General features: G+C 43.3%; 1 protein-coding gene across 1 annotated transcript in view; it reads right to left on the reverse strand.

Moving 5' to 3' along the window:
• Positions 1-8,024: 8,024 nt before the first annotated feature.
• Positions 8,025-26,300, reverse strand: part of LOC118748327 (protein lin-7 homolog C) — a gene marked incomplete at its 3' end in the record, with an annotated part of 54,441 nt that continues 36,165 nt past the window's right edge. Inside the window, 1 exon segment of the mRNA XM_036482705.1 lies at positions 8,025-8,158. Within this exon segment, the coding sequence (XP_036338598.1) occupies positions 8,025-8,158 (134 nt within the window).

The following is a 26,300-nucleotide window of genomic DNA, read 5'->3' on the forward strand; positions in this document are numbered from 1 at the left end:
AATGAAAAAAAATTTATTTCTTCCGTCTTATTATGAGCTTTAATTATACGCTTTTTACATTAATGTGCAACGTTAAAAAAAAAGACAAAAAAAAATAAGTAAACATTTTACTTTTTGATTTTTTTTTTTTGATTATAGCATTTTTTAAAATTTTTACTTCTACCTAAAAACATTGTATATAATGTCAGCTTTAAGTACCCAAATGGGCGTAATGGGCTACTTATGCGTATGGACTCTAGATCGTCTAACGCTCAAGCAATATGATAAATAGACATTGAAATTTTATGAAATTGCATATTTTTGAAAGGGGAAACTTTACTAAAGATCTGAAATCACAAAAATTCCTGGAAATTTTAAGAGATTAGCAGGTGAGCAAGTCTTTAACTCCTGACGTTACAACAAATTCGACCACCTGATCTATTATTTTTATTGGCCAAATAATAGACATAAGAACGATTATAAGAAATGTAAACATAACAAAACTGTCAAAGCTAAACTTCAAAATGGGGGGATTGCCAGATGAATGTACGTAACCAATAGTTATTCAAGACACGGCCACTATTAAAACGATCATACTGACATACGAAAAAAGAATCGGTGGTCACATTCCACGAGGCTAGAAAAATATATTTCCTTTTTGGAATTGGACACGGAGCGAACCACACTCACTCATCAGCCCTCGCAAGAAGGGAATTACAACCAAGTAATTAAATTGGATTAAAAGCTTGTATTAAGAGCTGGCGACATTCGGGGAGTCGATACGCACCCCTCAGTGGAAATTATTAGAGGCAAAAGGTGCCGTCACATTCCTTCCGGCAAATCCCCAGCCATGTTGTTGCGTAGAATAAAGAAGTTGTGAGCATCAAATCTGGACTATTCATTTGACAGCAATTGAGTCACCATAAGCCGGTAATACAAAATCGTTACACGTAAGTCAGCCACTTTCTTGCCACCATCCATTGGAAACGAGCTATCCATCAACCGTAAATAAAGATTCCTGTTTGGACCGACAAACTAAGGCCAAGCAAATCATTGGCGCCCAACTAAACGGGTGAAAAATAATAAGTTTTTGTTGAACATAACCACACTTAAGCCCGGCATAAAATAACCGCGTGCTCAGCTGAGCGAAAATAGCAATTTCATCATCGAATCAATTTAATACATCATGGTTGGTCACAAAATTGTACGTCGGTGAACCATACATATTCGAGTTTAATAGATTTTTTATAAATTTTTCTTTTAGAAATTCCGCTATTATAAATCATCATTGAGATTGAATCAAATAATTATCATTTTAATTCATAATCACTGTAAATCAATATCGTCCTCAGTCTTCACACGGCATGATTTAATTGATTTTTATTGGAGCTCGTTTTCAATCAAAATTTTTGTGGATATTTTGATTATTTAATTCCGCGGGGTGAATGGTGATCGATCTGCGATGCGAACACCATTGATCCGCAGTCATAACCATTCTCGTTCAGTTCAGTACGCCAATTCTGAAAAGCTAGTTAATTGAATTTTTTTAATCAAGTAACACCACACATCGACGGTCAAGATTTTTGAACCGATCATTTTTCTTTTCGTCTTTCGGTATAAGTTCAAGCAACGTAACCGATAACACGGTCAATATCAATTGAACCGAACTATTAATTTTTCTTTATTTTTGTAATTTCTTTGGGTATTCAATCCCAATAAAATTTTAAACTCGTATCAAAGTAATCTCGTTTAACATTCTCAAACTGGTTGAATATTCTCAGTCTGATTTGGTCTTCCGGTAAATTCGGGGGTGGATAGTCTTGATCTTTGTTGCGTACCTTGTTGGCGACAGAAGGCACCGAAGGAGATACAGGTAATACTCCCAAGTATTCAAGGCCTTCGCTGCATCCCAGGAGCAAACAACTTGGTCCGTAAAAAGATTCGAGCTAGTGCGTTAAACGCCATTCTCAGCCCACGTTCGGTATAATATTAAACCAAATTTTGGACCGAAAATCACATGAGGTATACAACCAATTGAGCGTGATTTTTTAGCTAAACTAATTAGATTTAAAGCAATATTCAAATAGTGATCGATTTATGCGGCATTATTTTTAAAAGTGGATATTCAAAACGACATACTCATAGAATAAAATAATAATAATAAATAATAAACTGAAGTAAATACTGTACTGATTTTAAATCGAGTACCATCATCTTATAACATAGACTTTAATAGTACGGACTTTACGTCTACCGTTGGCAAAATTTTTTAATAATCGGAATTTACAACTTGGTATTTGAGTCTTTGAACATGGAATTGTTTCCCATTCTCGATGCAACTTATTCGACAGACGAACAGCGACAGATCGAAGGGGAGATATCGTCGCTGGAATAATGAAATAGTGTAACATGAAAAGTATAGTTTTGAGAAAAACGAATTGGAAGTCTTTATAAACCATTACAAACCATACAAATACCATTTCATTTTTCGATAATAAATTAGTGAGCCAAAGAGATATTTAAGAAAAGTAAAGATTTTTCTAATAGATTAAAGGATTGTCTATCCAATGGTGCAATTATCCAATAATTGTGTATGTGGCATTTACTCTGTTTCTTTATTCGAGCGACGATATATAACCACCTCAGGGTCGTCTTCATCAAATGATACATTATTGTTATCGAACCGCTCGGTTGAAGTTAAAACCCGAGTCGGCGTCACGCCAGGCAGATCTGATCGGAAAATTTCAGTCGAAGATTCGTGAGCTTCGGATGTCTTCATCGAATACGGGAATCCCGACGTGCGATCCCCAATTAAGTTTGAACTCGACCTTCCATGGTTTTGAGAATAAACGGGGAACGATGAGTTCAACTCAAAATACTGTACCATCACAATATTTACCCTTAACCATACCAGATTTGATTCCAAACCAGAATATACCGACTTCGGTCCAGGCAACTGAACCACGGTATACCCTGACCACAAGTACGGTTAATTCAAATGCTCAACCAGCCGTGGTTCCAGGAACGGAACCAACACCCTCATTACATCAACTGTCTGTAATGGTGTCTGAATTGCTGAGAGCCCTAACACAGATGCAACAGCAAATGATCCGTGATCGGATTCAGTTGCAGACACAAATTCCTGACGTTCGTGATATGAACCAAACCATGCCAACGACCTGGAATCATACCTGGATACCACCCTCGGTGGATCCTCCGCATGGTTCTTTGGGTGGTCCTTCAACCTTACAAACTCAAACGATCAATACCTACCGTGGTCTTAGAACGTCACATATCCAAGAACCAATTAATCAACCGTCTCATTTATATCCGAATTATTCGCTATCCGGTCAACAACAATCACGACTAAGGCCCCTATTATGAGTTACATTCGATCTTCGACTGTGGTCGAAAGTGCTGATCGAGCGAATTTTGATTTGGTATTATGGCGCTCATTCGATGAAGAATAGCGCTATTGTGAACTTCGCTCGCTTATGTTGTTCACAATAGCATATTTTTCACCGCTGAGAAGCTTTGTTTACAATCAAGCAAACTAAATAGTGTGCTTATACATATTTATGTAAATTTGTGCAAATTAAAATGAAATAAAAAAGAAAGCAAGTTTATAAAAACGTGGTAAAAATTAGTACAACGAAGTTCTGGGGTTCAACGATTCGTCAGAGGATGAGAGTTTAGTGAACTGACCAGGAGTAGTAAATTCTTAAGAGAGTTTAAGTGTAGTCTTTACAATATATTTTGACATAAAATATATTTAAGAAATTTGTCTACAGATTTACTAAAAACTTCCGACTATCTAAAGAGGCGTTTGTGAGCCAAATCTATTTAAAATATTTTACAACTATCCACAGCTCTATGATTTGTTCTCAGGGATCGTGCCAACTGAGTATTGGGATTTTCCTTCACAAGTAAAGCAGTCTTTCGAGCTTGTGTTTTGTATTCACGACGTTAAAACTGCATGAAATTTATAAAAAATTGTTTAAAATTAGGGTCTACCCGCCAAAAGTAAGAAAACAAATTCAAAATCATACATTTTTCACAATTTTCTAACACTTCGCTACCCCATCGAAAGCAAAATTCTGTTCGACAGAGAATTCGATACTCAACGAAAATTTCGACACGGTTGCATAGCTCATAATAATTTCGATCTTCGATAACCAGAGAAGCGCTGAGTGCTCACAACAAAGTTCCGCAGACAGCTGATGTCCACTCCGGAGAGCCCCTCGGGGGTGTTGATGAAATGCGCATCGAGGTGCTTAAACCTTAATATATCGAATGCCGGGCAGTTGAGGAGGAAGTGCTGAGATGATTCCACCTCGCTTTCCAGACAACGGCAGAGGTAGGGATCCGTGATGATCTTGAGTCACACCGCGTGAGTTCCTATAGGACAATGTCCGGTCAGAAGGACCTTGCAACTTTGCAAGTCGGGGAATTTGCCCAGCGCTGGCTGAGCCGACTGTAAGCCCATCTGTCCAGGAACGGTCTGCTCCTACGGAACTCCTATGCCCTGCCTGTCCGAGGGTGCCCTGCCTAGCCAGTTCATCAGCCCTGCAATTTCCAGTGATATCACTGTGCCCTGGCACCCAAATCAGCTTGATTTGGAAGTATTCCGAGGCCGTTGAGAGAGTGGTCTGGCATTACCCGACCAGTTTTGAACATACCATTAGCGATCCCAGAGCCCTGGCTATCAGTGTAGATATTTACCCTGCTTGTCGACAATACATTGGTACATAGCCAGTCGGCTGCCTCGGCCTGAAAAATGTTGCAGATATCCGGCAGATTTACCCTTCTCCCATTCGTCCTTGCAGGGATGTGCGTGGGGAAGGATCCTTTTAAGGCCATCCTCGGGTGAATCCGGTTCATTTCCTCTGGCAGGTAGTCCAAGCTTTCGAGAATTGTCGAGTGCCCGTGCGCTGGGTTGAAAGACAACCCAGAGCTTTTGAGCCTAATGGCTGAGCGAACCACCACTACTTTGCCCGCAATGTCGATAAGTGCGACATTATGCATAGCATTTAGCGCTATAGTAGGAGTGGTCCAGAGCTCCACGCTGATTCCACCGAAGGCCGCCCTTTGGACGCGCTCTAGCTTCCTAACAAAAGTGGTCCTTTACAGTGAGTTCCACCAGACAATGACCCCATATATGTATATAATATTATTGGCTTAATAATGGTTTCATGTAGCCACAGCCCGAGAGGCCCCATCTCTTCCCCATGGCATTCTTGCAGCAGTAGATAGCCACCGATGCCTTTTTTACTCGTTCCTCAATATTTGGTTTCCATGATAGCTTCCCGTCCAGGATCACGCCCAAGAACTTGGCCCTATCAGAGAGAACAAGTGAAACACACCCTATTGAGGGGAGCAGGGCATGAGGCACTTTGTACCTCCTGGTAAATAGAACGAGCTCCGTATTTTCCAGGATTAACAGGAAGTCCGCAACTAGCAAACCAATTTCCGATCATATTTAGGTACCCTTGCATACGATCATACAGAGTGTCCAAGAACTTTCCTCTGACGATGAGTCCCACATCATCCGCGTAGGCAATAACCTGGCATCCTCTCCTTTCCAACTTCTCCAGGACGTCGTTTATCACAGCTATCTAGAGAAAGAAACACATTTCTGAGGCATTGCCCTATTCCGCTGTAACAGTTTTGTCGTGCAGCATACGTAGGATGAGCCTTACTGAGTAGCTATCGACTCCGAACTTAGTCAGGGCTCGTATTATCGCCCCAAGTAAGACATTATTGAAATCCCCCCCTCGATATCAAGGAAGGCACTTACTATGAAATCTTTGTTCTTAAGAGACTACATACTAGAGGGTAGATACCGCCCTAAACAAAGTTGTTCCGACATGAGACCCCCAAACTGGTTAACCGGTATGCTACAAGGGGGTGTATTACCGCCGCTACTTTGGTCGCTGGTGGTCAACAGGATACTGAAGGAAATGGAAGGAGAACCTGCCGAACTTACTGCATATGCGGATGATATCTCTGTCATAGTAAGCGGAAAGTGTCTGTCCACACTCAGTTGGGTATATATCTTTGGTCAATCGAAGTAGGGCGTAGCATCATCGCAGAAAAACCAAAACTGGTACTCTCACCAGAATACACAAGATTCCGAACTGGTCCAAGCCTATTCTGGATATGGAGACCCCTCAGGTGAAGTAAAGTACCAATTACGTCGGAATAATAATCGATAGTAAGCTATCATGGCGCCTCAATGTGTAGGAGAGGGCGAAGAAGGCTTCCGTGGCATTCTATGCGTGCAAAAAGATGACAGGCAGCTTCCTGATACTCCTCATGGTATCAGTTGTTCTTTCGGACTCGCTGAAATCCGACTACTTCTTCTTCGGCGGCGGTACTTAATGAGCGGGAAATGTGGTTCCACTGCTCGCATATGTCGGCTTGTTGAAGAGAGACCAGGTATGAGAGTCGAGTAGCGAATGCATTGGCTGTCTGTTGTGATTGCAGCTTTTCGACGTTAAGCTTTCCTTGCATATTTCGGCGCACATTTTTTGCTGTACAGAAGCGGGTGCGTATCTTGGCTGCAACAAGATAGTGGTCCGAGTCGATATTTGGGCCTGGGGCTTGTCGCCTTCTATTTCTCACTGGATCTTCACGGCGATAATCAGACCGATACTGTTTCATGAGGTGCTGATTTGGTGGACAGCATGGGAGAAGAAAACATTTTTTACCGATCTGGGCGGGGTTGTTGTAGCCGCTACAACAACAACAACAACAACAAAACATTTTTTAAGAGTATAGAAGGTGTATATAGGCCACCAATGATCGGCATGACAGGCGCACTTAGGACTACACCGACGGCGGCACTCTATATCTTGTTGCATCTCTTGCGGGCGGACCTATGGGCCAAGAATATAGCGGTGAAAACTGCCGCCAGGCTTTATGCTACGAGTCACAGTAGTATAGCGTCAACTTTACTTGGACGCATTGACTACACCATAGAGGTTGAAGGCTGACGGGAGGACATGCGGAGTGCAGGCTCGGTGAGTGTCTATACAGATGGATCTAAGATGGAGAAAGGAATAGGGGTGGCAGTCGTATGCGCGAGGCTCGGTCTCAACAAATCTTATAAGCTGCCAAACTATTGCAGTATTTTCTAGGCGGAATTATTGGCCAGAAGGAGCGCGGCTAAGCTACTGAACAGCGCTCCAGATAACAAGCGGGTGAATTTCTATATATACAGTCAGGCTGCAATAAAGGCGCTACTATTCCAGAGCACTTCGTTTAGAAGTTTGGCGGAGTGCAAAGCACTGGGTTCCGGGGCACACCGGCGTAGCGAAGACGCCAATAGGCTGGCCAAAGGGGGTGCTCTGTCGAAAACCATGCTGATAGAATAGGCGCCGATTTCCCTCCAAGCGATTAAACGGGAACTCGACCTGTCCATGATCCGGCAGGCGCAGAAGGCCTGGAACAAAACGCAAGGCTGCAAGTTGCCCAGGGTTATGTGCAGAGAGTATGACATGAAGCTCACGAAGTGTCTCCTTCATGGGAGGAGGGAGGACGCTAGGCTACTGGTGGGTGTTCTAACTGGACATTGCCCGCTGGCATCGCATGCCGATAAACTGGCTGTTACAAACTATACGATATACGAGGTTTTCTACCTAATCTGGAAGCCGCCGGGTATAACAAGTTGTTCCAGTTTGCCAAGAGGACTGCGATGTTCTTCAACATCGTTCCTGGTTCGCATTGATTAGCTGTCAAAAGTGGTCGTAGCTTATCTGGTAACGCTATGAACCTTAATGGTCTCTGCGAAGCCACGTAGTGGCTGGCCAGCATACCTTACCTAACCTATTAATTAAGTTTTGCTAATTCTATGTTCTTTATTATGATATTTTCCGACGAGGTTGATGTCTAGACTAGTTTTTGCATATACTATGTCTGCAGACGGATTAAAACATTTGATATCGCTAATTTTGATCGCCAAAAGATTTAGCGTAGCGATTGCCAGAATTCCGCTGCTGGACAAACAAGATTCTGAAATGATAAAACCGTGGTAAAATACTTACAACACCATTTACAGATAAAAGTTGATCTCCTCTTTTAAGTCCGCCATGCCTATCAGCCACTCCGCCAGGTATAATACGGGATATATAAATAGGGGAGTTTTGCTCCTTTCCTCCCATTACATTAAATCCAAGCCCTAAGAAAAAAATGAACAGAAATTATATTTTTAATTCGAAAAAAATATTTTATAATTGTTTGCCTTTTTTTATTTAGGGCATGTGTGAATCGGTAACAGAGTTCTATGGGGAAAGCTGTTGAAAAATATTTTTACTATGGTGGGACAGTTTTGCCAATCTGCTGTGTGAAATAAAATATTTTTTGACAGCAGTAAATTTTTGATTACCGCTGATTTATGCGGAATAAAATATTACGAATTATTGTAAAATTAATATGTTAAGAAAATATCTCCCATCGTTGATTGCAATTCATCAATATTAGCTTTTACTTAACGAAAAATTACACACATCAACAATCTTTGCGATTGTCAAAATTTTCTGTGCATTTGTCAAAAAATTCAGTACTATGATAAGTATGTAGCAATACAAATATTTTGAAATTACTCTTCACTTCTGAAATGACTCGACTGCTCCTACTACCGACACTACTATATGGCTGTAAATTATATGCTAGCTGTGATAGTGTATGTAGGGATAAATCGATACTATCAAGGTACTACTCAAATCAGTACCTGCACTTGTATCAAACAAGGTATCGAGTACTTGTACATAGAACTACGATTTTACAGATTTTTCAAAGTTATTGATTTTTTTTACAAAAAATATGCATTTTTACAAGATTATTTATCTTCTAACATTTTTTCATACAAAAACAATATTTGTTTGTTTGTTGCCCGTATGTCGACTCCTACAATCGGCCGTCCTGTATTTTCATTCGGCCCGAATGAAGGGGCCCATTTCTTCATGTATTCCGCGATAGTAGTAGTTCGTCCAGGCCCTTCGTGATCTCCTTCGTGGAACCTTCATATCGACCGTGGTCCATCCTTCGCAACACTTTATACGGCCCGAGGTATTTCGGCTTCAGTTTCAAACCAACCCCGTACTGCGTTCGTTTAATTGCGACCAGATCATCGACGCCATATTCGGTTTCCGCCTTACGACGAGCTTTAAACGTTCTACAATTTTCTTCTTGAATCGCGGCTATGTTGTCTTCAGCAAGCTCGCGGCTTCTCTCCCGCTCGGAATCGATTTCTTCTAGGTTGGCGATATTTAATAGTTCTTGCAGATCCGGCATTTCCTTTACGCGCATATCAAGGCCGGTTAATATTTTGAATGGTGACACTTTGGTGCTTCGAGGTGACGTATTGTTTATGATCTGCTGCACGCGATTCACATACTTATACCAGTTGCTCGGGTTTTCGCAACAGAGCTTCGTTATCATAGGTACAATAATCTTGTGCATCCGCTCGACTTGACCGTTTCCTCGCGGAACCCCGGTGGCAATGGTCAAATGTAGTATATTTTCGCTTTCACAATATCCTTTGAAGAGGACCGATGTGAACGCCGCGCCTCTGTCGGTTATAACGCGTGCCTGATTGCCAAAAACTGCCGACTGCTTTTTAAGTCGGTCGAATACAGCCTCTGCTCCTGTGTTTTTCGTTGGATACAACCAAACGAGCTTTGAAAAGGCGTCCACTACTACCAGCAGATAGTTGTAGGATTTGTTCGTCGTCTCCATTGGCCCGACATGATCGAGATGGAACGTACCCAATGTGCGGTCTTCCTTATTGATGGAACTTAGGAAACCTTCCCTTTTCCCAGTTTTGCTACCGTTAATTATGCACTCAATGCAACTCTCAACCACGTGCGCTGCTTTCGACTTCAGTTGCGGAATAAAAAATGACTTTTCGACTGTATCCTGCGTTTTCTTGGTGGAGAAATGCCCCTGTTTATGTGCCGTTCGAATGATTTCCTCCTCCATGAGTGAAGGTACTACTATCAACTCCTTGACGGGATCTTTGTGTAGCCCACCATTCTTCATATAAAAGTCCTTGTAATAATCCCTTTCGAGAACCTTCCGAACTGCTCTCACCCAATCGTCCTTTTCCTGTGCTTGCTTTAACCGGTGGCTTAACGAGTCTTCCAATAGCAGACACGACACCCTACTTAAAGCGTCCAAGTGCTTAATTTATTGCCACTTCGATGCTCGATTTCGTAGTCGAAGTCCTGTAAATACATAGCCCAGCGGGACACTCTCAACGGTACATCTCGTTTTTTCATAGTCATAGCGAACGCGTTGCAGTCGGTAATAATTTTGAACTTCATACCCATCAGATAAACGCGCCATTTTTTCAGTGCCTCCACTCCACTCTTGGCTTCGTCTTCCGGCTCATATATTGGATTGGATGGAACAGCTGGTCGTCGTTATTCTTTTGTAGCAACACCGCACCGTATCCGAGCTTTGAAGCATCCGTGTGTACCTCGGTAACTGCCTTCGGGTCATACAACATCAAGACAGCGCACTCTCCAAAGCGCACTTCAGCTGTTGGAACGCAGCTAGTTCTTTTTCTTGTAGTTGGAACTTCACGTCTTGTCTCAACATGTCTGACAACGGCTTGGCAATAACCGCATACCTCTCAATAAATCTCCTAAAATACGACGTCAGTCCGAGAAACATTTGCATTGCTTTGCGGTCATGTGGCAGTGGGAAACGCTTAATGGCGTCCGTTTTTGCCTCTGAGGGTCTTATTGAATTATTTTCTAAGACGTACCCTAAAAACTCGACTCTTCTCAAATTCGTAATCCTTTCGCTGCAGCCGTCTTTAAAACCACCTCTAGCTTCTGGATGCCTTCGTCTTCGTCCTTCGAGGGGATAATTAAATCATCCATGCAAGCCACGACTGTTCCATCCCTAATCAAATCCCTCAAAACGGCAAAGATGAATCTTGAAGAGACAGCCGGCGAGTTGCATATGCCGAACGGTACGTATAAAAACGCATACTGGCCGCTCCAAGTCACGAAAGACGTGTATTTTTGCGATTCCGCATTGATGGGTACGTGGAAGAACCCGTTTACTAAATCCAGCGTAGTAAATATCTTGGCGCCTTGCAACCACTCGATTACGTCGTCCAGGACGGGCATCAGGAAATTGTCCCTTACGATTTTTTCGTTCAACCGTCTGTAGTCGCAGCAAAGCCTTTTCTCGCCATTCTTTTTGGGGACCAGTACGATTGGTGACGCGTACTCAGAAGTGCTGGGTTTAATTACCCCTTCTTCCAACCACTGCGTAACCTTTTCGTCCACTAAGCATTTGTCGGCGTAGGGCATTCCTATTGGCCGCTCGTATACTGGAGTATTATCTTTTAGTATGATCTTCATCTCCACCGGGGACTCTAAATTTTTCATTGGTTTGTAGGCGGCTATCATCTCTCTAACTTTGCTTGCTTGCATGCTGTTAAGATGAGATAAGCTGACTTCTAACGATTCCTCCGTATCTACTATGAGGCACAAATCCCCAAACTCGCCGACCAGTTCCGCAACTCGATTTTCATCAGTGTCCGCCTCGCTAGATTTGACACTGTGTTTGTTCGCTTCAAGTTTCTGCACGCTCGTATCTTCGTATGATGACCCTGATCTCATTCCGCGCTTCATGACGCTCACGCTGTGTTTTTTCACAGCACCTTTGGACACCTCTTCGCTCCTATGCAGTTCGCATGCTGAAACCACGCGTTCCTTGGCGCCTACATCACGCCGCTTTACGGCACTACCCGACACCTGCCCCCGTCCATACGACGCATCGGTTACGCTATCATTTGCAACTGCATCGACCAACGAGATTTTCTTGTTGGACTCCCGTAATTGCACTGCTGATTCTTCTGACTTCGATTTCCTCTGATGGAAATCAACACCCTCCTCCGTCACTACTAGGTCGACTTGCTTCAGAACGTCGTTGCCTATAACCACGGCATAGCTTAAGTCGCGTTCGCTGGTTACGTGGAACGTAATGTCTAGTGGTACGTCGTCTATAACCATATGGGTGGTAAAACTACCCATTGTCACCAGTTCGCTGTTGCCGATGCCTACCAACCGCCGCTTCTCTTTGCTCAGTTCCGCGTCCAGCCCCAACATTAGCAAAGTATCGCTGCGCATCAAACACAAGTCAGATCCAGTATCAACCAGCGCTGAAATAGTTTTACGACACATATTGGGTGCCCCAAAAACTAAGTCCTTGAAGACCATACTGCTCCTATTCCCAGTTTTTGCCATAGTATTCACGCTACCCCTCTCCGACTTGGCCGGCTTGTTGACCGCTTTGCACTCCGCTGCACGATGACCTTCTTTTCCGCAATTGAAGCACTTGTATTTGTTTCGTGGACAATTTCGGGCGATATGCGAACTGTCGCCGCATCGGATACATTTTCCACTCCTCTGATGGGAACTCGGACCCGCTTTGTTTGATGACGATGGTTAGAGGTTTTCCGCGCATTATTTTCTCGAAGATTTTAATTTGCTCCGTAAGATCATTAATAGATTTTGCTTGATATAAGTTAGCTTTGGTTGATTTGGCCTCTGGTATTCCTTCGATGAAGTACTATATAAGGCAGAGGTCATCCAAATTTATGGACCTTCCAATTTCCATCAGGCTATATAAGTATTCTCGCAAATCTTCATCTTGCTTCTTACGACGGTTCCTTAAAGCGCGGTGCACCTCAACCGACGACGATGCTGCACCAAATTCCTCCTGCAAAGCCGACCTGAGTGAACTCCAACTACTGACACCGATACGGCTACGCACAAACATTTTCGCAGCTCCCTTCAACAGCTGCTTGCCATAAATATACTTTTGTAGCTCGCTCCACTGCACTGCTGTCGCATTTTCTTGAAAATCTGTTAGCCGTTGTTCGAAGCTGGGCTGGCCTGAACCACTGAATGACGTCATTGAGTCCTCAATGTCGCGGAGAGTAAACATCGAACGTTCGGCAGCTGGAACAAGAAGGCTGCGTCTACTTCCCGCGTCATCGAATTCCGCATTCTCGTCGTCTCTAGCATTCAGGCCGAAATGCTCCAACAGTCTGTCCTGTAGTGTGGATTTACGTTCGGTTGTCTCTAGCCCCAACCTTTCTAAATTTTCCTTTAGTCCCTCTACAGTCAACCTTAAAATCTGTCCGCGGTCCATAGTCTTACAATTTTAACGAATTGACAATAATTTTATAGTGCTATCTATATTTTCGTATAATAAACACGGCTCAGTGTTTCAAATCAATGATTGTAGTTAAAGCTATTTGATTGATATTGATTCACAAAATAAGTTAAGTCAGTATTGCAAAGTTTATGAAAGAAATTAATAATGTTATTTTATAATCTCTACTACGGTACCAAATTAAATATTTACTCTATGGCTTTTTTTATTTCGCCACCACTGTATATGTTCAATCAATAGTGCACAATAACAAACGGTTTTCTTGCATACATATACATACATAAGCTTAAGGGAATAAGACAAATGACAAAACTACATAGACTTAGCTTGCATTCCTTTGTTTCTTTGGTTGCTGTCTGTCGTTGCGCTCTTCTCTCCACCTTGTTACTGTTTCTAATTGCTGCTTGCATTTCGCCGTTCTGCGACGTTTCTGTTGATGCTGCTGATATCGTACACTTGTCGCCACGCACTGGCGATTCCGCTTGCGTCGCAATTTGTGCTTCCGAACAATGGCAATGATGCTGTTTGCGCCTCAACTGCGCTTTCGCTTGTCTAACACCGTTGCGTCTGCGTTGGTATATTTTCTGCTTTGCTGAGCTATGGCAATGCTGCTGTTTGCGCCGCAATCTGCGCGCTCGCTATTCTAAGACAGTTGCGTCTGCGTCAATATAATTTGCTGCTTTGCCGAGCAATGGCAATGTTACTGCATGCGCCTCAACTGCGCTTTCGCTTCTCCAACACCGTTGCATCTGCGTTGGTATATTCTGCTGCGTTGCCGAGCAATGGCAATGTTGCTTCTTGCGCAGCAATCTGCGCTCTCGCTGCTCTAACATAGTTGAGTAAATTGTTTGCTCGACGAAAAGAACTATAATTTGCTGGGTTGCCGAGCAATGGCAATGCTGCTGCTTGCGCCTCGACTGCGCTTTCGCTTCTCGCACACCTTTGCGTCTGCGTTGGTATACTTTCTGCGTTGCTGAGCTATGGAAATGCTGATGTTTGCGGCGCTGTGTGCTGAAATCGTCACCACCGCGCTTGCTTCTAATTGGGTACTGTTATGACCGTTTTATTCGTTAGTAAAAATCACCCGCACTCCGCGGAACGCCTTCAATGTGGCACCGTTATGTCCGTTTTAACGCATCAGGCCATGTACGCTTCCCAATTTGGGTTTACACGTTTTGCCAAATATACGAGATTATTTAATCTCACACGTTATTTACGATCGTTCATGAACAATAGTTTTTATTTTATTTTATCTGCTGTCTGTACAGGTCAATGTAACACCAATTTGTGGGAAATGATTGGCTTTATTGCTCAAATAAAACACCGGGTTTAGTTTTAAACTAACATTTTGCGTTTATTAAAAGATGCTATAGTTGTGTTCGCTCGGGTGCCAGTTTGACGACTGACTTCTAAATTATGTCCTCGTTCGTTCGTTGGTCCGTTTTCGTTAGTACTGGTCAGTGTTGCGTGTCGCTGTACGTCAGGGTCGCATTTTGGGTCAGTACTCTTGTCCGCTACGGGTTGCCCGTATGTCGACTCCTACATGTATTTAATAGATTTAAGTTTAAGTTGGTCTTGTTACCGACCAATGACATGCTCAATAGTACAAAGGTACATTATTACTTGCTCCTGACATTATATTGTGTTACTTACCGGAAATAATGAAAGTGGATTTTGTGAAATTGGACCCTTCGAACATTGTGTTATTAATACTATGACAGAGAACACGCAGTATACGTCGCATGAATATGCGGATATTCACCTAATTTACGGTGAAGCTTGCTGTAATACCAGAGCTTCTCAAAGACTCTATGCAGAGCGATACCCAAATCGTCGGCATCCGGGTCGTGAAGTATTCCCCCGCACCCATAGAGAAATATCTAAAGGTAAGTAATTTTTACACCTTTCTTGTTTGAAGCCATTCTTCTTTTAACTATCATTTTTAACTTTTTTAAGGTCGCATACCTGGAAGGCGTGGCGGCGAGACAGGGCGTCCTGCAACGGTAGATGTTAAAGTTGTGTTAGAGGAAGTGGAACTAGGTCCATCGACTTCAGAGAGAATGATGGAAAGACGGACTGGAATACCAAAAACTACAGTTCACAAAGCTTTAAAAGACCATCGATTTCATCCCTACCACATTCAACGTGTTCAGGCTGTACAAGAAATAGATTACCTGTCGAGGGTTAGATTTTGCCGTGAAATGTTGAGAATGCATGAATCAGACCCCAACTTTTTCAATAAAAAATTTTGGAGGGATGAATCCTTATGCTAACGTGATGATTATTTTAATTTACATAACCTTCACAGTTGGCAGATAGACAATCCTCACGAAATCAGATAAGATCGTTTGCAGTACCGGTACAAAACAAATTTATGGTACGGTATTTTAATTGTCAGATATTGGGACCTGTGGAACTGCCGCCAACGCTCAACTCCCACAGTTACTTAAAGTTCCTTCAGGAACGGCTTCCAACTCTTTTAGAAGATGTACCCTTAAACCTGCGGCGAAGACTATGGAAGCAAAATGACGGATGACCTGTTCACTACGGGTGTGAAGTAAGAGCTCATTTAGATGAAACTTATCCTCGCCGATGGATTGGACGATACGGGCCAATCACATGGCCTGCTCGATCGCCAGACCTGGATCTATTCGATTTTTTCTACTGGGGCTGTCTTAAGGACAAAACTTATTCAAAAATAATTCAAAACGAAGAGCATTTGGCGGAACAAATAAATGGAGCTGCTGCTGAGATAGCCCAATTGAGTTTAGGATCTCTATAAGCGTATTTTCTTAAAAGGTGCCGAGCTTGTATTAGAGTAGAAGGTCGCCAATTTGAGCATATTTTATCAATAAATGAAAAATGAAATGATGCAAACTCATGTGTGTTTTATTTCACGTGAACCCATCCTTCACAAAAAATATTGATAGATATAGCCCTTGATGTTGGCTCTAGTCCCGGTAAGTAACATAAAATAATGTCAGGAGCATGTAATAATGTACATTTGTACGATTTAGCATGTCATTGGTCAGTAATAAGAGCAACTTAAATTTACATATATTAAATACATTCTAGCGTGTCTCAATCCTTTACCCACAAAAGCGGCTATAACTTTTTTTCTATTTGAAATAGTAAGAGTGGCACATTTCTGAAATATTTATTAAATGAGCAATTTTTTTTATGTAATGTAAAGTTATAGCTCAGTACATTCTTTTTCATCAGAGATAGTCAAAGTTGGGGAACAAAATATCAAAAAGTTAAAAATCCCAAAATAGTCCTAATTTTATAATGGTTCCTTAATATATTTTTACTACATTGCACTTGAATATGGAGAAGCAACTATCTGGAAGTATTTTACATAAAAAATTTACTAAGTATAGCCTTGTTTGTAGATGCAGTTAAAGAAAATACATGAAAAGGCAGGAAAAATTAAAATATTTCAAAAACGATGACACTTTTAACTGGAAAATTTTTGCTTATCATGGAGCTCACCCGCCCCCTACCTTCTCCTCAAGTTTTGCAGGTTACTTCTGGGACACCTTGTATAGTCAAAAGATGTAAAGAACAGCATTAATATTGCTGGCGTGCATTTAGGGCGCCGGTTCCAAATATTCTAATCTTTTTTTATTTATTTATTATACAGAAATTAAGTGATAAATCACCTAATTACAATAACTAGGAGCACTAGTAACTAAGACCTTCAGCTCGCTTGTCAACTTTTTGTATACCTAGTAAACTGGTTAACTTATAAATTGACCCTAATCTAAAATAAAACTTAACTCTAGATTATTTTCTTTAGATTTGTCAATACTAAGTACTTTACAATCCTGCCAATGTTCTTACTCTGTGAGGACCCCGGATCCTGTGGCCCTGGGCCCCACAACAACTTTATATACACATACATATATATCCTTTGTACTATTTACCCTGAATTGTTGATTTGAAATTGTATACACACATGTACAAATATATATATATGTACACTTATGTTTTGAATTATTATATATATGCGTATGTATGTACATAAGCTTATTGAATTGTATCTATTCGGATTATACTAGTACGTATGTATGTATCCACTAATATATTTTGAATTATTACTTTGTATGCACAGTATAAGAAATACCTACAACATACAATACCTACATAAAATGTATAAAGCACAAACAATTGTAATGAGGATAACTGTCTGCGGATGGACAAAAATGGTATAAAAGGAGCAGTGCTAACAAGCATTGGGGATTAGCTAGGCATACGTGGCACGCGTCGCAACGTGGGTCACACGGGTAGTGGAAGAGGGATCAACCTCCGAGACTATTATTGTATATTCGAAGTGGGCTTTAACCACTGAGACTGGTGCTAGCTGTAGGGTTTAAACCTACTCTAGTTCTATACTTTAGAGAGTGGATATAGCGAGAGTACAGCAAATAAAGAGGCTATAAACGAGAAGCGAGTGTGTTCTAATTTCACGAGGAGATAGGGTGTTTACTCCTCACAGGACCCTGGACAACCGAGAGCTACGCCCAGCACCCAGGAAAGTCCGTTACAACTCTCAATAGTTATTAAATAATCCGAAGGTGTATAGTTTCCAAAGATGCTTTTCCTGATGTCGGCTTTCCCCCTTGAGGATGTGGCTGTGAGTTATAATTGTGTGGCCAATACGTAACCGGGTGACTGTTTTCAAATCATTGTAAGAGATGTTTGAGTCGTAAACGAGTTTATTTCCCTTTGTAGTAAACTTACCATAATGATGTTGCGAATTTAAAAATTTATGTGCACTTTCGGTTGTTGTTGTTGTTGTAGCGGCTACAACAACCCCGCCCAGATCAGCTGATATCTCAGTCATTGTCGTCGAGTTCCACTAACGGCAGCCCCAAGAAGCGTGCAGCCTCTATGGGTTGTGGGGTTTTCCGGGCATGCGAAGAGATGTTTCGAGTCGTGAGGGGTCTCTCCGCATGCCGGACATTCGTTCGGCACATCCGCATTTAACCTACACAGGTAGGAATTTAGCCTGCTGCAGTAGCCAGAGCGAAGTTGGGCTATTGTCGTTCTGGTCTCCCGAGGCAGATGGAGCTCCGTCATGTCAATGTCCGGTGTTTGTGTGCCTAGAACGGCATTCACAGGTCTTGAGTCTACATAACTCGAGACTGCGTCCCTGTGAATGCCGTTCAGGGCCTGTCTATGAGCTGACGGGTCCAGAGGTTGCTTACTGAACCTCTGGACTTCGTCCGTCAGTTCATATAGATGCTTCGTGACGTGCCTCGGCGAGGGCTCCTCTGCAAGCAGCTGTCTATTTGGGTGGCCATATAGGTGGCTCCCAACAAGAAACTGCTTGCAGAGCACCGTGTTGTGCTCCCTAATTGGGAGCATTTTTGCCTCATCGTGGAGGTGGTGTTCTGGTGTCATCAGGAGGCATCCTGTCGCTGTCCTGAGTGCTGTATTTTGTACCGTCTGCAGCTTCGTCCACTGCGTCCTACTAGTCCCCGGCGACCACACTGGCGCTGCGTAGTTTAAAACCGGCCGGCCTATTGCCTTGTATGTTGCCAGCAACGTTTCTTTGTCTTTGCCCCAAGTACTTCCGGCTAGCGACTTGAGGACCTTGTTGCAGCTCTGTACTTTATTGACAATAGCGGCTGTGTGCGCAGAGAGGGAGAGCAGGCTGTCGAATGTTATTCCGAGTATTTTAGGATTATTCACCGTCGGAATTGGTGTGTCATCGACATCCAGGTTGTGAACAGGGTCGCAGAGGATTTCGTAGGGGAGAGGGCTAGACACTTTGCAGCGAAGAAGAGAAAAAGGTCAGAGAGATATCCGTTTATTTTCGAACACAAGTCATCAATTCCATTCCCAGTCGCCATGATCGAGCAATCGTCGGCGTAAGAGACAATCGAGACTCCCTCTGGTGGTTGAGGGAGCTTTGAAATGTAAAAGTTAAACAGTAGTGGGGAAAGGACAACACCCTGTTTTATTTTTCTAAGTTTCCTCGATTTGTCTCTAAACATTACCGACGAGTGTCGACCACTCAGATAATTTGCCGACCAGAGTTTGAGCCTCTGTGGGAGAGAGGAAGCCCCTATATCTTCTAGTAGCGTGGAATGGCTGACAGTGTCAAAAGCCTTTGACAGGTCCAACGCTACTAGAATCGTTCTCTCACAGGGACGTTTACAGTTAAGGCCACGAGTTAACTGAGTGTTCATGACGTTAAGTGCTGTTGTTGTACTGTGCACTTTACGGAAGCCATGCTGATGCATCGCTGGGGTCAAGTGGTTTGTGAAGTACGGGAGTAGCAAGGCCTCGAGTGTCTTCGCTACCGGGGAAAGGAGTGTAATCGGACGATAACAATCTCCTATATTGGCGGGTTTCCCCGGTTTGAGCAGTGGGACCCCTCTCCCCACCTTCCAGATGTCTGGGATGATGAGAGTGGCCATGGACAAGTTGAGGACCTCCATTAGGTACGCTACTCCCGCAGGACCCAAATTTTTCAGCATCAGCATGCATATTCCGTCGGGACCCATGGCTTTGGAGGCTTTCGCCTTCCCGATGGCCACCTGAACTTCACCGCAAGTGAAAGCAAGGGGGGCACAAGTTGTTGGCACTTTGTGCAGCCTTCTGGTCACTCGACGCTTGGCTTTGTCCACCGGAGGATGCAGTATGAACTGCCGGCTAAAATAGCTCGCGCATCTCTCCGACTCTGCCGTCGTGCTTCGTCGGATTGGACAGTGACCTCACGGTTGACCAAAGCTTACTCACACCAGAGGCGAAGTTACAGGTCTTCAGATGCTCCTCCCACTTCTTCCGCTTATGTACGTTTACTAGTTGCCGAATCTCCGCGTTGAGATCCCTAATACGGAGATCTCCGGGATCGCCCTGACGAAGGCTGTCGCGCTCATCGGCTAGAACAGCCGCTTCCGCAGGGAAGTTTGGACGTGGGTCCGTTATACATCCTGCCGGTATGAAGCGAGCTGCAGCAGCAGTGACAGCCCTGCCGAACTTACGTTCACCGAAATGGACGTCGGTTGGTGTGGGAAGCGCAGCGAAGGTGTTCCCAGTAAACTCCGCGTAACCTTTCCAATCAGCTTTAGAGAAGTTGATATAGGTCCGGTGTTTAGCGGAGGCAAAGTCGGTTGGTTTGTCTATCGAGATGACTATGGGTTGATGGTCTGATGGTAAGGTCAGCATAGGTCGCCATGTTATGCTGTTTATCAGACCAGCGCTAACTATGGTGATGTCTGGCGAGCTGCTGCAGTTACCCATAATCCTGGTGGGTGCGTCGTCGTTCATTGTGCAGAATGTCGAATCGTCTATCTGCTCAGCTAATTCTGTTCCCCTACGATCGTTTGACAGGCTTGAATGCCAAAGATCGTGATGCGCATTAAAGTCATCTACTACCATACGGTTTTCACCTCTGAGGAGCGCACCTATACCAGGGTGATATCCTGCCGGGCAGCAGGTGACAGGGGGTATGTATATGTTAAATATTTCGAGCTCAACATCGCTTGACCGGATAGCAATGCCCTGACATTCTAGGGTGGTATCCCTGCGGTCGATGTCTGCTTCGATAAGACGATACTGCACGGTGTGGTGCGTGATGAACGCTAAGCCACCACCATTATCTCGCTCGCGATCTCGACGGTGCACGTTGTACCCGCCACAATTCAACAATGTTGAATTGCTGTGCTACTTCGTCTCTTGGACCGCAGCTATCAATATACCATGCCGACACATAAAGACGGTTATCTCCTCAATCTTGCTCTGTAGCCCGTTACAGTTAAATTAAAGGAGCTTCATGTGGTTCGGGAGACGTGTTGTGGTGTGGGGTGTAAGGGATGTGTGTGTTCTTATTGCCGTTGGCTGTGTGCGCTGTTGTGATGGTTGCCGCCCTGTGGTGGTGGCGGGAGGCGTCGCAGTTGGGGTCTGCGACCGAGCAGCGCAACACGGGCCCTCGAAGTTCCTCGTCCAGTCTCGCGTGGTACGCAGACCTTAGCATGCCCTAAAGTGGCACCAGCCAAGGCAGGTGTTGCACTTGACTGATGTCACATTACGGAATATCCTGGTCTGACATACCGTGCAGATTGTAGGAGGAACCAGGAGTTGTTGGCGGCGGCGTGTGGGTGGTGGTGCGGCTGTGTGTGTTTTATGGTCTGTCGTGGCTGTGGTATGGTCTGTGGTGTTATTATGTTGTTGTGCTGTGGTGACTGTGTGAGGCTGCTCTGGTGAACTGAGGTTAGCCGTGGAGGCTGCTCTGTTTGAGCAGCAGGGGGCCACATACGACGTGGACCACTGCCGATGTGTCCGTAGTCTGAGGTGACACCACCCCTCGCAAGCATTGCACTTGACAGAGGGGGAGTTGTGGTGTAGTCCTCTCTGGCATACACAGCAGGTGTAGGTTTCTGGTCCTGGGTTTGACTCGATGCCAGCCCTGAGTAGGAGAAAACGTAGCGAATGTAGCCCTATGGACGAACAACTTCTGAGATACTTCGCCGACCTAAACGGGGTTAGATCGCCGAAACAACAGCCCTTGGTCGGGTAAAACCCGAGTCATTCCGGTACGTAGAACCGGCTGTCGTGGGAATGCACTTTCGGTCGTTATGTGTGCATGTACCAAGCGTATAATGTCGTCTTTCAGGAACCATTCGGAAGTGCAAAGAGGTTCAATTGCTGCAAGTTTGGCCCTCTGGTCAGCAGCTTCGTTACCTTTGATATCTACATGGCCAGGAATCCATATGATTCTCGTTGACCCTTTACGCTCCAGCATCTTGTGTCGTATTGCGTTGAGTAGGTGGTTATTCTCTCTGACATTATCCAGCGAATTTATTGTGGAGAGGCTGTCAGTACATACAACCCACTTTCCTTTTGTTTTATGTGTGAGTTCAACTGCCTGTAATATCGCTACTGCTTCAGCTGTATATATTGAGCAAAAGTCAAAGAGATTCCCAGCACAAATGGTGGAGAATTTAGAGTCGACGACAGCATAAGCGGTTTGAGACTTATCTTTAGATGCGTCGGAGTAAAGTAATTTCCATCCCTGGTTTTGTAAATCTGTTGTAAGCTCTATAAAAAGTTGCTGGTATACTGCTGGATTGGTTTCGCTTTTACGGTATTTTACCAAGTTCGAATAAATGTACCTGCTTATTGGTTGACAGGGTGGAGGACTTTTAAAAATAGAGCTCTTTATAGCAGTAGGGATACCCAGTTCTTTCGCCGCTGATATACATTTGGCTATTGTGGATTGGTGGCGAGAATTTTTTTTTTCTTATTTGTTTGAGTTTTTGCTAGGTTGAGCACCAGGGAATTGTTGCCTTGTAAAACTTTTGGTATTTATTTGAGGGTATTGTATGCAATGTGTTCTTGAAGTAACGGCATCCCAGCTTCCGAGAGAATGCAAGCGATTGGTGATGTAGGGAAGGTGCGGATGCTTCTCCTAACAGCTGCATGATATGGTGGTGTTATCATCCTTATGTTGGCCTTTGCACATTGCCCGTATATCGGCAGTCCATAATCCACTGTTGAGATCATAACAGCTCTTGTGATATTAACAGGTATTGGTGACTTTATCAAACAATGTTTCGACGACAAGTATTTTATAACATTTTGCTTAACTCTGCTCTAAGGTGTCCACAGTGTTCTCTAAATGTAAATCTTTTGTCGAAGATAACACCTAATATTTTTAAGCTATCATAGCTTTTAATATCGACACCATTAAAATTTAACAACAAAGACGAACAATTTCGTTTCTTACATAAGTGTAGGATTTTACATTTGTAGTATGCAAGGGATGCTCCTGAAGCTTCTGACCAATTAGAAATCACTCTAAGGATTTGATGGAAGTCGTCATGAACTGATTTTCGATCTTTACACTTAGTGAAGAGTATCACATCGTCCGCGTAAACCATGTACGATATCCTTTTAAAGTTGAGAAATATTTTATTAATTTCGTCGAATGCAACAATAAATAACACTACCGAAAGTGGCGAGCCCTGAGGTATTCCATTATTCTTGGTTTTCGAAAATTTATTGTTGTATTTGACAGCGAACGTTCTATTGGCCAAAAAAGCTTTTACAAAATTATATATTTTTAGGCCAATTTTCCACCTTGCAAGTTGTCTTAGAACTACATGAATGCCTATCCTATCGTAAGCCTTTTCAAAATCGAGGCTAAGAGTGAAGACATGGTTTTTTGTCACCAAAGCGTTTGATACATAGTTTTCGAAAACCAGCAAAGCGTCTATTGTTCCTTGCTTTAAATGCTGTCTGATGTGAATCGATAAAGCCGTTAGTACGACCAAACCAAATTATTCTTTTCGCAACAATTTTTTCGAGTACCTTGCTTAAGCAAGGGAGAAGACTAAGCCGGCAGTACTTACGGCAAAGACAAAGAAACGTTGCTGGCAACATACAAGGCAATAGGCCGGCCGGTTTTGAACTACGTAGCGCCATTGTGGTCGCCGGGGACTAGTAGGATCCAGTGGACGAAGCTACAGACTGCACAGAACACCGCACTCAGGACAGCGACAGGATGCCTCCTGATGTCGCCCGAACACCATCTTCACGGCGAGGCGCAAATGCTCCCAGTAAAGGAGAACATCATGCTCTGCAAGCAGTTCCTGGTCGGGAGCCACAGAAGTGGCCACCCAAACAGACAGCTGCTTGCAGAGGAGCCCTCGCCTAGGCACGTCAGGAGGCATCTATATGAACTGACGGACGAAGTCCAGAGGTTCATCAGCAACCTCTGGGCCCGACAGCTTACCGACTGGCCCTGAACGGCATTCACAGGGAGTCAGTCTCGAGTTATGTAGACTCTAGACCTGTGAATGCCGTTCTAGGCATACCGCCCCCGGACATAGACGAGACGGAGCTTCATCTGCCTCGGGAGACGCGAACGACACTTGCACAACTTCGCTCCGGCTACTGCAGTAGGTTAAACTCCTACCTGAGTAGCTTGAATGAGGATGTGCCAAATGAGTGTCTGGCATGCGGAGAGACCCCACATGACTCGAAACATCTCTTCGCATGCCCGGAAAACCCAACAACCCTAACGGCCTTGTCCCTGTGGACCAACCCCGCAGAAGCTGCACGCTTCCTAGGGCTTCCGTTAATGGAACTTGACGACAACGACTGAGATACCAACCGATCTGGGCGGGGTTGTTGTAGCCGCTACAACAACAACTAATTGGTCTGAACCCCGAGACGTGTGTGCTTGATTTATTTGGCTTGGGGATTGGCACTACGATAGCATGTTTCCATGCCTGAGGTATGATGCCTTGGGCAAATATATTGTTGTACAAGTTATTATTTTTCTTTTGAAGTTGTTGGAGCATTTTTCAGCATTGTATATGAAACTCTATCCCTTCCGGGTGATTTCCCCGACATAGGAGAGATTGTGGTTTCAAATTCGAAAAGAGTAATAGGACATTCTATTGCATTACTGGTTGAAGACAGTGAATTACAAGTGTACTGACTGCTAACAATTTTACTTTTTAGTGTCTTAAATTCATTTTTAAAATTCGAATCCTTGGAATAGTAGACCACACAGACGCAAAATTGTTTGTAATTTCCTCGGGTGGTCGGTTTCAATAACTTTTATTGAGAATTGATTGAACGTTCCGGTAAGTGTTTTGATTTTAGTCCAGATTTCTTTAGGGTTTGACTGTGGGTTTATAGACTCGGAAAGAGATTCGACGCTTTTCCGTTTGGTTTCTCTAAGTTTCTTTTTAAATATGGCGTTTGCCTTTTTATATTTTAAAAGATTCGACTCTGAGCGGGTTTTTCTGTAAATGTTCCATAGGGTTCGTTTCTCTTCCCTCAGGGAAGATAGGTATTCAGACCAGTAAGGGACTATTTTTTTATGTAGCTTGTAATGAGTTTGTGGTTCCTTATTAACATTAATTGATTTTGGGATTTCGGATAAAAAATTGCTGGCAACAGTTTGAAAACTGGTCCAGTTTGCTTTATCTGTTACAAATTTTGGAGTAGAGAGTCCGGAATTTGAGAGGCTGGTTATCATTTTTGTTATTAGAGGGAAGTGGTCACTTCCGTGTAGCTAGTGCGTTGGTGCGTTGTCATTTAAGACAATTAAGTTTTCTGTGAGGAGCAGTTCTTCAAATATCTCCCCTCTTTTGTTATTAGAGTCGGAACCCCACAGGGGGCTCCAAGCATTCATGTCTCCAACAATGATGATGTTGCCATTTACTTTGTGAGTAATATTTAGAAGATCAATTTAGAAGGTGGATGCGTTTGTGTGGAATGTCTTTCAAAATGAGAGCAGCAATTCCTTGCTTACTCGAATTATTGTTCGGCGAGTTTGTGAAATAGCTAGTATAACGGCTAGAAATATGTATAGAGATACTAAAAAGCAAGTGTGTCTCTTGCAGTGATATGAAAGAGGGATGGTGTTCGTTGATAAGAAGCTTTAGCTCGTTAAAATTGTTGTATAATCCTTTGATGTTCCATTGTACAGTTGTAAAAGACATTGGGGCACAAAGAGATAGGTCAAGAGTATGTTACTGTATATCAATATCAGAGTCGGAAGTTTCCATACTCTTTGTATAATACGTCATTATTATGAATTAGTTTTTGTGCTAGATTGGTGATAGGAGAAAGATAGTTTGACAATGAAGACTGAGTTGTGTTATCTGCTGATGATATTGAGTTGGAAGAGGAGGTCTCATTTGCTGTAGACGAAATAGCAGTAACAAATGATGCACTTGTGGTTGCTGCAGAGGATGTAGTTTTGGTGACGGTGGGGGTGGTAATTGAAATGTTGGTTGGTTTGCAGATAGTGAGAGATTGAGGTTTTTTTTCGGTAGTTAGATTTGTAGTGGTTAATTTTATATTATTGGTAAAGGTGGGTTTTGTAGATTCCTGAGCAGGACCACTGAGAGCACGAGCAGCCGTGCCTGCAAAAGATGTTGTTGGTGATATTTGAGGTAGCTGCGAAATATAAATAGACTTTGCTTAAGAGGGAATTTCTTTTTGTTGGATATATTTGGTACATTTGTTGTGGTTAGAAGGGTGCTCCTCGGCACAGTTTGCGCACATAGTGCGTATGCAGGTAATGATACCATGGGGTGGAAGGCTACAATTCACACATAAAGGGTAATTTTTGCAGTACTTATGCCACG

This window comes from Rhagoletis pomonella, unplaced genomic scaffold (assembly GCF_013731165.1).
Source record: "Rhagoletis pomonella isolate Grant_MI unplaced genomic scaffold, Rhpom_1.0 Rhpom_scaffold_00001, whole genome shotgun sequence".
Taxonomy (NCBI): domain Eukaryota; kingdom Metazoa; phylum Arthropoda; class Insecta; order Diptera; family Tephritidae; genus Rhagoletis; species Rhagoletis pomonella.